This window comes from Olea europaea, chromosome 10 (assembly GCF_002742605.1).
Source record: "Olea europaea var. sylvestris chromosome 10, O_europaea_v1, whole genome shotgun sequence".
Classification (NCBI taxonomy): domain Eukaryota; kingdom Viridiplantae; phylum Streptophyta; class Magnoliopsida; order Lamiales; family Oleaceae; genus Olea; species Olea europaea.
Window position 1 is genome coordinate 28,769,656 of NC_036246.1, and position 12,388 is coordinate 28,782,043.

Sequence of the window (12,388 nt, forward strand, 5' to 3'; positions counted from 1 at the left end):
GCTACAATGTGACCATACTCAATAATTTCATAAAATTTATATTAATATTTATAATGGTTACGGTGATATCTTTTAACTAAAATGATTTCGTGTAAACGACAAGCATGAAAAAGTACAGATTAAGAAATAAGAAAAGGAAAGTATGTAGTTTAAATATAATTATATAATTTAACAATTTTAAAATAGTATAAATGGACAAATGGAAAATAGATATTTACATTTTGCTAGGGAATCTGGATAAAAAAGTTTACATCGAGAAAGTTTTGAAATGGAAGGAAATGTCCATGTAATTATCATAAATCTTATAATTTGCTCAACAATATAATTTATCAAACCCTTAATTTTCACATATTATATGGTTATAATGCTAAAATGTTGCAACATTGTAAACTCAATGATAAAATAAGGGCATGTTTGACAATATTTCTACTTTTACTTCTACTTCTTATTAAAAAAGCTTTCTCACTATCTTAATTGGTATTTGAAAAGTAAATTCTCAAATAGCATCCTCTACCCGAAAAGCTTCTAGAGAACATTACATTGAACTATCTTTCTCTAAGAATTATCAGATTTAAAGAAAAGTATTTATAAAATTAATTAAACGGGTTCAAAAATAGCTTTTAAATTTCAAAAGCTTATTTTGACTTATCAAAAGAAATGCCAAATGGACCATGACACTCATTATGCACCACTTTGGAGTTTGAACCCCCACCAACAAAAATTAGAGTTTTTATGGTAATTTAGATGTTGACAACAACTGCATCAACTACTGCATTACACTTCACGATATTAGATTTATTTATTTATTTTGAGAACTCAAAAAGAGTAATTCCATACATTTAGGTAAACATTTATCGAAAGTGCTCTCAAGTAACTATTGCACCCCTCTTAAATGAGATACATGTTTATTAGGCGTTTTAGAAAAACTGGAATCTCAAAGTTTGTTTATAAACGAAGTGTCGGTAAGATTTAAGTCATTGATTTCCATTAATGACAAACATTATTTTTGAAATTATTGGCCTAAATGTTGTCAACACACTGTTTATATTAAACGAGTTCGTACAAATAGCATGACTCAATATCTATTGCTATCTTAGATTTCATAGTGTGACTCGTGATATTTCGAATTTTAATCTTGTGTCCATATAACATGTACTGATGATTCTCTTCTTCTTCGGTCAATATTGTATCTTGCTTCTCGTTCAATCAAAAACATAATTGTCACATTTTTAAAAATTATATATGCTTTTCGAATTAAAATTTCAAAAGAAATTATGAATGATTTGAAATTTGGATCACATTGGCTATTTCAACCAGAAAAATTGATGAGTTATACGTTAAAATTGGGAAAAAAAAAAATTGTTTATAACACATCGATTAGACCCTAAATTGGCCTTGATATATGTCTGGTCTATCATTTGGAGGGAAACCTGAAACATTGAAAATAATTAGAGGGCGTCTGAATTAATCTCTCTCATGAATTGCTGACAAACTTCACATGTCCATGGAGACAGTTTGAGACCCACCATTATACCTGTTCCACATGGAAGTGTGAGAAAATAGCCTGCAGAGTACAATTCCCTACTTATTTTAATGAAAAGTACTATACAATATTGCAATTGCCAACTCCTCACGACTCACACACTCCGATCATAATTTTGATGTACGCAGTACGCATGGACCACCACTCCCAACAATTCAAGCTCTTTTGGGCTGTCTTCTTTTTGGCATTCTATTGAGGGAATTAATTGACTTGTAAAGGTGTAAAACATCTTTTTTGGATCTGCAATGATTTCTCCCTTTTGCATTGGTACGAGTCTCTTGATTTGTTGAATATTATGTGCGGTTGTTGGGTTTCTCTTTTTGTTCGATATTGTTTGGTTTTGTTCTGTGAAACCCGATTGAAATTCTTTCTCTGATGAAATGAATTAATTTGTGTACTGGGCGTTCTTGTTTTACTTAGAAAATTGAAGAAAAGTGCACAATTGGGCAAATCTCTGAATTCTTGAAGGAATTATTTGCTATTGGAAAGAACTATATCTGGTTTTGAGGTTTTTTGAGCCTTTGAGTGATGCTTAAATAACTGGGGTCTGACTTGTAGTAAAAGATTTTTCTTAGACTGCTTGAAATGATTAACGTTCTATTACATGAGTCTGGGATTGGTGAAATATGCTTTATTGTTTGGACTTGTTATAAAGGGTAGGAAGAATACAAGGGAAACTTGGTTCATTCAAACTGTGTGGTCAAGAAAACTGGTTTTAACAATTTGTGAATTATTACCAGCCGGAGCATTTTAAAGATGGGCTTGAAATCTAAAACAAGGGTGGAGAGGGACTAGAATAAATATAGACAGTTGGGAGTTTTGGACAGTTTGATTGAAAAGAGGGGAGTAAAAATGGCTGCCAAGCTTTTACATTCATTGACAGATGAAAATCCCGATTTGCAAAAGCAAATAGGATGTATGACAGGCATATTTCAAATGTTCGATCGCCACCATATTCTTACGGGGCAGCACATCCCAAAGAGGATTCCTTCGGGTAAATATTCCTTTTAGTATTGTTTCTTGACTATAATCTTGTAGGATTTCTTATTAGTTAGAGATTCTTTAAACAGTTTACATCATTTGTTGAGTTTGTGAACTTGACTAATATGAGAATGATGCAATCATGCAGAGTGTTTAGATTTCCTAAATGATATGTAACTGGCATTTGCATGAATTTCCATGATACCATGTAATGACTGTCCCCTTTGTCACAGGAACTATGTATCACTGATTATTCTAATTTTGCAGGAAATTCCCACTTCAATGATAAAAATTTCGAAGGAGAGTATAGCAGTGTGCATCAAAGATCTGTGATGGTACGAACTGTTAAATTTATTTTCTTCTCATGTAGGAACACCATCTCTATAAATGCACTTAGAATGTTTATTTGGGCCAATGCCTTTTGTGAATAAAATTAACAAGAGTACAAAGCTCAAAGTTTTACCTCTTAATTTTCTTCTCTTTTGGCTGTGCCATTTTTGTAATGCAGTGGTGAAGATTGATAAATGACAAATTATAATTGCATTCATTATTTACTGATAGAGAAAATCCCCCCCCCCCCCCCCCCCCCCCCCCCCCCCCAAAATCCCCCCCCAAAATTTTGAAACACTTCCCCATGATTCTACAATCCTACATTCTACCCTTGCCTCATTTAATAAGCAAACTTGCCCTTCAAAACCTAGCAAATTATCTTTCTTCCCATCCCTTGACTTGAACTAATGGTGTTGTATTTTTATTTTCTTTTTCCCTATAGACCATTACCTGGTTATAATGCACTGGGGATTGTAAGTTTCATAATGAATAAATAGGGGTAAGTTTTTTCTTGTTTTATCGATTAGAGACTGAACCTATTTGTGTTGTACATATTGAGTAAGTGCAAGTCATATTTTTTGTAGAGTGTTGTACATATTCCCTATGTTGGATAATATGTAGCCCTTGTTTGGTCTCATTTTCTAAAACTCATTTTCAATTACACATTCTTCCAATAAAATAATTTTGTACATGGATCCATAGCTTTTCTCTACTTTTTAACCACACCTTCTTCAAAAAAAATAAAATAAATCACTTTTCATAGAATCTATTCTCAAAAAAAATCCACCAAACAAGGGCATAAGAATCTTTGTCTTTCATATGAAGGTTACAATGGTCATTTCATTGGAAAATTTAACAGTGGAGTAGTTAACAAATTGTGGGGGCGGGGATTTGGGATTTGCAGAGTTTCAAAAAACCACAAGGAAGTTGCCTATTTTCTAGTAGAAAGAGATATTAGGTTTATGGCAGCCAAAACAAAATAGCCCATTAGAGTTGATAGGGCATGAGCTCCTTCCTAAAGATTGGACATGTGAAATGTGAATAAATTGCAATTCTCTTATTTAAATGAATCTTGTTTGATGAGACTAGTGAATGCTTATATCACTTTCTTTATTTGAGCCTCAAATTGATTGCAACTGTATTTTACTATTTTCTCAATTACAGATCTCCAACTGTCGCTGTGAATTTACTTGTGGTTTATAGACATGTTATCTGCTTGGAATTTGAATTTTTGTGATTTGCTATTGTAGGAAAAGAATTCAAAAATGAATTTCAGAGAGAGACAAAGAGTCTCCACAGAATCTTCAAGGGCTTCATGTTCATCTTCTTCTCGATCATCTTCTTTCTCTTCTCTTGACTGTAATCGAACTACTCAACTAGAACCTTCGTCTTGTGACCGAATACTTTTTCCTGAAACTCCTTCAAGGGACCCATCAATGAGTCCACAAACTTCGTCTTCGCAATTTGTTAGACAAACTCTTGATCTTCGTGATGTGGTGAAGGACTCCATGTATAGGGAAGTTCAAGGCTTATCAGTTAACGCTAAAACTATGAAGGAGGCAGCAGATCCTGTTTTGAAGTACAGGGACTCCCCAAGGCCACTACAAACAATTAGCAATGATTCTCATGGCTCAGGCCTCAATACAAAGAAGAATTCGCCTGCTGATCTCAAGGAATCTCTTAGAGTTCTTTCTAAACTTCGAGAAGCACCTTGGAATCATAATGAACCAAGAGAACTTTTAAGAGTATCATCCTATAATGTGAAAGATGGGTCATCCTTTTCTGTTTCAAAAGATGCCCCTCGGTTTTCTTATGATGGGAGGGAGATGAACCATGTGCACTTTGAATCGCAGGACATTTCAAAATCTACCATTAAGCTTAAAGATCTTCCAAGACTTTCATTGGACAGCAGAGAAGGTTCCATACGAAATATGAGTGCTGACGCAAAATCCAACTTTTCAGCAAAAAGTTGGCAGAAGAATGGTGGTGAGTTTGATGGTAAGGTTCAGAATTCACAACAAAAATCTAAAAATCAGGCACGACTTCCAAGTGTTGTAGCAAAGCTGATGGGTTTGGAAACACTGCCAGAAGCTGGCTCAGCCAGCAACACTAACTCGGGTTCAAGTAGAATTTATCCAGGTGAAGATTTTGCTTACTCTTCAAGGTCAAGTGAAAATTTAGATCTATGCAAACCGATCCGACTATCCTCGATGAACTTGAGGAATGAGCCTACTTCACCACGTTGGAGAAACCCCGATACAGGAATGAAACCTATATCACGATTTCCGATTGAACCAGCACCATGGAAGCGGATTGATGGAAAAAGGGCTTCTCAAAAACCAGCCTCTACAAGTACGAGAGGTCCAGGAAAAGTTCCAAACACATTTCCTTCCATTTACAGTGAGGTAGAGAAGAGATTGAAGGACCTTGAATTCACAGAATCTGGAAAGGATCTTAGAGCACTTAAACAGATATTGGAGGCTATGCAGGTCAAGGGACTCTTAGAAACCCAAGATGTAGGACAAGATTCCAGTTTAACCGACCATAAAGACCATGAGCAAAAATATACAAGTTCCACATATGATGCTAGATCAGCAAGCAGCCCAAAGCCACAATTTGATAAATTTCTTGCATCCACCAAGAATGATAAATCCTTGAAAAGTTATGAATCTCCAATTGTAATCATGAAACCAGCAAAACTTGTTAAGAAATCTGATATACCTTCTTCAGATATTTCACTTGATAGCCTATCTGGTCTGCCCAAATATCGGGAAAGTGAGTTTGTGGACGACAGAAAGGGTTTAACCTGCGGCAGAATAGCTGAAGATAAGATTTCTAAAACTAGTCCTCAAGACAGTGCTTTAAATGCTGTCAATTTGAAAACAGACAGCAGAGTTTTAAGAACTACACAAACTTCAACAAGATCCCATCAATTGTCCAAAGATAGCTCTGCTGGCTCAGGAAAGAGTTCAGGATCATACAGTCCAAGAATACAACAGAAGAATCTGGACCAGGAAAAAAGATCTCGACCGCCCACACCTCCCCATTTGAGCAAATTAATAAGACAATCAATTAAGCAATCAGGAGAGTCCAATTCCCCAGGTGGAAGACGCAGGCCAAAACATCCCAACTTGCAGCAAAAGGATGACCAACTGGGTGAGGTCAGCAGTGAGTCGAGGAATTTGAGTTATCCTGAGAATGAAATTTCTGTTCATTCTAATGAGAGCACCATATTGCACTCCAAAAATTTGAAAGCCAATAGTCCCGAAAGATCTCCTGGCAGCCACAGTGCATCTATGAAGGTGGCGGAGTTCTTGGTATCTGGCATTGTAGAGAAGGTAGGTGATTTCTACATTCTATATCCAATTATTCAGAGACAGTCATTTTGTAAAATGTTCAATGATTTATTTCAGAAATCTCCCCATACTCTGAGTGAAGACGAATCAGGAGAGTTTGCTCATGTTCCTCCTGAGTACCCCAGCCCCGTATCTGTTCTTGACAATGCTTTGTATGCCGAAGATTCAACATCACCTATAAAGCTTGTAGGTAAAACCCTTAAAGGTAATGCTCTCCTCTTGTGAAAATTAAACTCTGATGTGTTGAAGTTACCAAATGAACAAGATTATAGGGTATATGAATTTTTTTCTCTCAAACTGCTCAAGATACCAATTCATATGTATACTACAAGGATGTAGAACTCTAAGATGAGTATTTATTGGTAGTAAATAAAATTTCTTGTTTATAACATGTTATTCTTCCTCTTACACATCTAGATTCACCTTTTTTTCTTTTTTTTTTTTTTTTGGGGACCATGTGAATATAGCCTGGCAAATTAACTATAAAATAGTTGGGCCGACATGAATAAATAGTCACCAAATGGATACAGTTTAATAGGTCTGAAGTGTGCAGAATGAGTCACCTCAAAAAATAAACCATGCTACTTAAAAGGATTGTCATGGATAAATAGTCTGCATGAATTCAATTTTCTTTCACCTTTACTTTTGATGTGAAACAGAAGTGCTATTCATTCGTCAGTATCATTTATCAAATTAGTTTAAATATTCTCGTCAAAATTCTGTAAGTTATAATTGATGAGTGGAAATAAGAATGTGGCCCTTTTAAGAGGCTCTGGCTCATTGAATAGCATTTGATGACTAATTGTGGAAGCAAAGGAGCAATAATAGCTCTGTTTTTCTGTTTATATATGCATCTAATTGTTGGTCATTCGTTTCACAGTGGACGGATCCATGGATTCCGATCGAATTTCAAATACGGTTCAAGGTAGTTCAGTGGATGTTACTGTACCTAACTCCATGGAATCTGGTAGTACATCTGAAATATGTCGAAGGAAACTTCAGAACGTTGAAAACTTAGTTCAGAAGCTCCGAAGGCTCAACTCAAGCCATGATGAAGCACGCATAGATTACATTGCTTCTCTCTGTGAGAACACGAAACCCGAACACAGATACATTTCCGAGATTCTATTAGCTTCCGGTCTCATCCTCAGGGACCTCAGCTCAAGCTTGGCAACTTTTCAGTTTCATCCATCAGGCCATCCTATCAATCCCGAGTTATTTTTAGTCTTGGAACAAACAAAGGCAAGCACTTTACGAAAGGAAGAATGTAGCTCCATAAAAACAACTGAATTGATGACCAAGGAGAAAATTCATCGGAAACTTGTATTTGATGTTACAAATGAAATTCTTGCCGGAAAATTGGCTTTCGCTGGGAAATTGAAACCGCACAAGGTGGCCAGAAAGGACTTAAATGCACAAAAGCTTCTCAGAGAATTGTGTTCCGAGATTGATGAGCTTCAAGATAAAAACTCACGATGCGTCTTCAATGACGACGATGATGAATTGAAAAACATCTTGTTCCACAATATGATGCGTCAATCAGAAAGCTGGATAAATTTCAACAATGACATTTCAGGCATTGTCCTTGATGTTGAGCGGTCGATCTTTAAAGACTTGGTCGATGAAATTGTGGGAAAGGCGGGTGGTTCAAGAACTAAGAAGGCTAGGCGTAGGCAACTGTTTTCAAAGTAGTTTGGATTACCTTATGTTTTTATACACCATTTACTTTTATCGGTTATTCAGTTTAAGTTGTTTTTTGTTAAGAACACGACAATTGCTGTTTAAGAATCTTGTTCTTGGATTGTAAAAAGAGATCCTAATCATATTGAGTTCATGCACCGTAATTTTTTTAATATTTAATGCAATTTCTTCAAGAAAACAGCACTACTCTTTCAGCTTGGAAATGTATTTTATTGTCAATACATGGTTCATGAGAGCATATGTGTTTTGACGTGCAATTATGTAGCTCTGCATAGTACTCTACAAATGAACTTGTACTTAATTATTTTCTTGAATTTATTTACTTACTGAGATTGCAGAACAGAATTCAAATAGAAAATGAAAAAAATACACTGGGCTGCAATAAGTCAACTGAAGAAAAAACCAACTGGGTTTAATAATCATTTATTGAGAAAATGTTTAGATACGAGGAAATGTATGGTAAGCTGAATTAAGGCTCCGTTTGATATTCATTTTTTTTAAAATGCATTTTTCTCTCTCTTGTTTTTAACAACACATTCTTTATTAAAATAATATTACACGTAAATAAAAAACTTTTCCTTATTTTTTAACTACACATTTCCTATCAATTTACTATTTAAAAATACATTTTTACATAAAAATGTCTCCCAAACACTCTAAATATGATTAAGAAAAAAAAGGTTATCTTACATAAGTACATATACTAATTGTTACGCCTCATTTTACGAGCCTCGATACCGAAGTGTCATCTCACCGCCGAAGCCGAAATCAAATAGACCACTCCGACCTTCCCGAAGCTTCTCCGAAGTGATACATCGATTCCTACTACTGATCTGCCGAAGTATCCCACCTCCGAGGTCGGGTTCAGGTGGACCTCGGTTAGAAGATCCGCCGCTAATTTAAGATTTGTTCTGCATATAAGGTTTAAATTGATTTGACGTCCCCACAAGGCTATTTGATGTGACTTATCAACTTTATGTCAATTCAACTCGGGGGAAATAAACTGTCCGCCCACTCTACAAGCGCGGCTGATTGACGCCTACCGTCAGATGTATACACGTGTTCCACATCCCACGGTTCATACCACCTATAAATACCCAAAGTTTGGCAAGAGGCAAAGGAAATGAAACTCTCAATACATAGCATTCCATAACAAGTTTATATATTCTCCTCCCCCTTTATTTATTGATTTGTGTAGCCCCAGGGCACTGTTCCGACCACCCAAACCTGACTTGACCGTCGGAGTGTATACGGCCGCCACCCCCGTCGGTTCCGGCCGTGTGCGCCTGACTATTTGTTCATTTCGCAAGGAGAAATACGTGGAATAGCTATAAGTTGGCCACGTAGAGGAGCCATTTTTGGAGGTCAACACTAATTATGTTGCTTTTAAGCGGTATTCTATATATATTGTTGTGCCCTTTGTCTCCTCTTTCATGCGTTAAGATTGTTGTATGTATAGTCGACTTCGGTTGCCAATTTACAGTGTTATACTATAGTGTGAGTCACGTGAAATGCCTGTCAATTATATGTTGCAACAAATTGCTTCCATAGCATAGTGGTAGTGCGTTCGCTTCGTAAGCGAAAGGTCGCGAGTTCGATCCTCGCTGGGAGTTTTAGTTTCTCTCGAAGTTTTCACATTAATTTATCTATATGTACGCTGATTGATAAAATCTTAAAAGAGAAGTGCTACATGTACATAATTGTTTACATAATGGTATCCATAATTACACGTGATATTGGATCCAACCTTTAATTCGGATCTCACACTTGCACATCAACAATCGGATGATTGACACATCATATTATGAACACCATTATATGCAATAATTATGTACAAGTGAAATTTTCCATCTTAAAAACTATCTAAGGCATCATATTCACTAAATTTTCGTTGGGCTCGAATACACCTTTTAAAAAATATATATATATATTTGATTTAAATTGATCAACTAATGCCATCACAATAATCCAAACTAGACCCATTATTTTATCTCGATGTGCAGACGAAAGACAATCCATACACTACATTGCATCATCAAAACCCATCCTCCATCAATCACCACAACCCACGTTACCCACCCCATGCCCACTATCTCCCAATTCTCTTCCTATACGTGCACATATATTCATAGCCCCCTCTTGAGCCCCATTATATTTATAATAATATTTTTTCTATCTATATTTTACGGCACATTCTTTAATAAAGTAAAATTAGTGTTTGTTTGGTAGAAATTTGATAATTGATTTTTTGATCATTAAAAATAAAGTGGGTCCTATCTGTGAGAGTTAAATTCAAAAATGACGGTTGGAATAGTAAAATAACGGTAAAAAAATTGATTTTAATTGGATTAATAGTTATACCAAACAAGCTCTTACACATAAATTTATAATAAAAATTTTTCTCTCTTTTTTTTTTTTATAATACATTCTTCATTAAAGTAATATTACACGTAAATCAAAAACTTTTCTTTTTTTTTCAACCTCAGATTTTCTAAAAAAACATTATTTCAAATATTATAACAAATAATGTGGGTTTTCCTACAAATCTAAGTAAATCACTCAATTACAAAATTCTTTCTCCTACCTTCTCTCTCATACTTATTTCCATTTTTTGCACAATAAACTTATGGTTTCTAGTTCTTGAATAATTTGCTCATGAATAATGCTTGGAGTTCAGACCCGTTCACAGGGCATTTCCAAGGAATTCAAATTGTGGTGATGCGGAGAGTAAATAAATAAATAATAATAAAAAACACAAAACAAAAGAAATAAAAAGGAGGGAGAATTAGACATGAACCCGTGTTTAGACAACCATTTCCCCCAATTCAAGAACTCTCAAAGTACCTTTCTCACGATCGACGCCAGACCCATCATCCCCATCAATGTCGCACCTCTAGTCACACTATAAACACTGAAAATCATTATTCTATCTAAGGATATATAACTTACATGAAATGGAGCCTTGAGAAATGGAAGCTTGGTGGGGTTGATTTCAACTTCATGCAGTCTTCATCACTCTGTTGTTCATGTTAACGTCGCAACCTCTAGCTAACATATTAACTGCTCGAGTATATAACTTATTGTACATTTTTTGCCTGGGACAATCTTGACGTTTTCGGAGTCTTATAAACCTCTATTAAGACATACTATTCTCATTTACTATATTGTTTTGCATTTCTTTTTTTTATTACAAGGGTGATGTGCAAGATTTTGGGATTTGAAGGATCAGTGAAGAAAAATGTTACTTTCTTAATATTTCTCCTTGTTGAACTCCCTGGATTCCTCAATGTAGCACCAAAATATGTGATTTTCTTAAAGTATTGCATGATTTAGTGTAATTGGTTTATGTTTTAATGAACGTTACCACTTATTTTGTCGTAGTTCATGAAAGACGTGAATGATGAATTTTTGGTAGAGTCTGATAATGAGAATGTCGCTGATAATATAAATGGGGCAGAAGAAGAAAAATTAAGACAAAATGGTCTAATTGTGATTGAGTTGGGTATGATGTTCAAGAACAAAATGAAATGTTTGAGTTGTACAAGGGTAATGCTTATGATATAGGTTTTCCCATTAGAAAATGGAACTCAAAAAGGGGGATGATGGTGTTTTGAGATATTTGACATTCATATGTAGTCGTGAAGGCAGAAGAGTAGTAATGCGAGTGGGTCTTTGAAGCCTAAACCAATCAGTTAAATAGATTGTAAAGTAAGGATATCAACTTCTTCAAATAGTCATGGAATGTGGAGAATTAATGCAATCCCCCTTGATCACAATAATAAGACAAGTCCTTCTAAATCTAGGTTGTATCGATGTAATAGAGACTTGAGTACAAATGTGAAACGTAAACTTAAAGTGAATGATATGGCAGGAATTTCATTACACATGAGTTACAATTCCGCAATTGCGAAAGCGGGTGGATATGAAAATATGAAGTGTATGGAGAAGGATTGTAGAAACTATATTGAATAAGTGAGATGATTACGACTTGAAGAGGGAGATGTTACTGCAATATAGTCCTATTTTTCGAAAAAGCAAGCACGGTGCTCGAGATTTTACTTCAGCATCGATTTAGATAACGAGTCTCGACTAAAGAATGTCTTGTAGGTAGATAATAGGTGTTGACAGGGGCATATCTAAGGGTGGGCTGGGCTCTCCAGCCCATTTAATGTTTTTTAGGGGAATTTTTTTTTTTATGCGTAATTTTTTTTTTTTTTCACATGTTAGTCCAACTTGTAGTTCGATCATGGCTTCACCCCTGGGTGTAGACAACCATACAAGGAGTTCTGCAATATTGTCAAATTTGACACCACTTAAATCACTAATAAATACGACATGCCAATCGTCCCTTTCGTGGAGTGAATTGTCATCAATCAACATTGTTTGGTTGTGGTTTGTTAGCTAACAGGATATGAATACATTTGTGTTGGCTATTCAGGACATGGCTCGAGTACATGCATGGACAAGCTCTTCATGC

At 35.4% G+C, this 12,388-nt stretch overlaps 1 protein-coding gene and 1 non-coding gene across 3 annotated transcripts; both read left to right on the top strand.

Annotated features, from left to right (window-relative positions):
- Positions 1–1,508: 1,508 nt before the first annotated feature.
- LOC111401731 (protein LONGIFOLIA 1) lies at positions 1,509–8,089 on the top strand. Of its 2 annotated transcripts, XM_023029605.1 has the most exons (6): positions 1,509–1,810; positions 2,284–2,537; positions 2,792–2,859; positions 4,105–6,192; positions 6,268–6,415; positions 7,091–8,089. In XM_023029605.1, the coding sequence occupies exons 2-6, from the start codon at positions 2,396–2,398 to the stop codon at positions 7,900–7,902; spliced, it is 3,258 nt and encodes a 1,085-aa protein (XP_022885373.1). In that variant the 5' UTR covers positions 1,509–1,810; positions 2,284–2,395; the 3' UTR covers positions 7,903–8,089. The 2 variants fall into 2 exon arrangements, with proteins under 2 accessions (XP_022885373.1, XP_022885374.1); XM_023029606.1 differs by lacking the exon at positions 2,284–2,537 and having other exon boundaries at positions 1,510–1,810.
- Positions 8,090–9,452: 1,363 nt separating this feature from the next.
- TRNAT-CGU lies at positions 9,453–9,524 on the top strand. Its single transcript has one exon. It is a non-coding gene; the product is annotated as a tRNA-Thr (tRNA).
- The last annotated feature ends 2,864 nt before the right edge of the window (positions 9,525–12,388 follow it).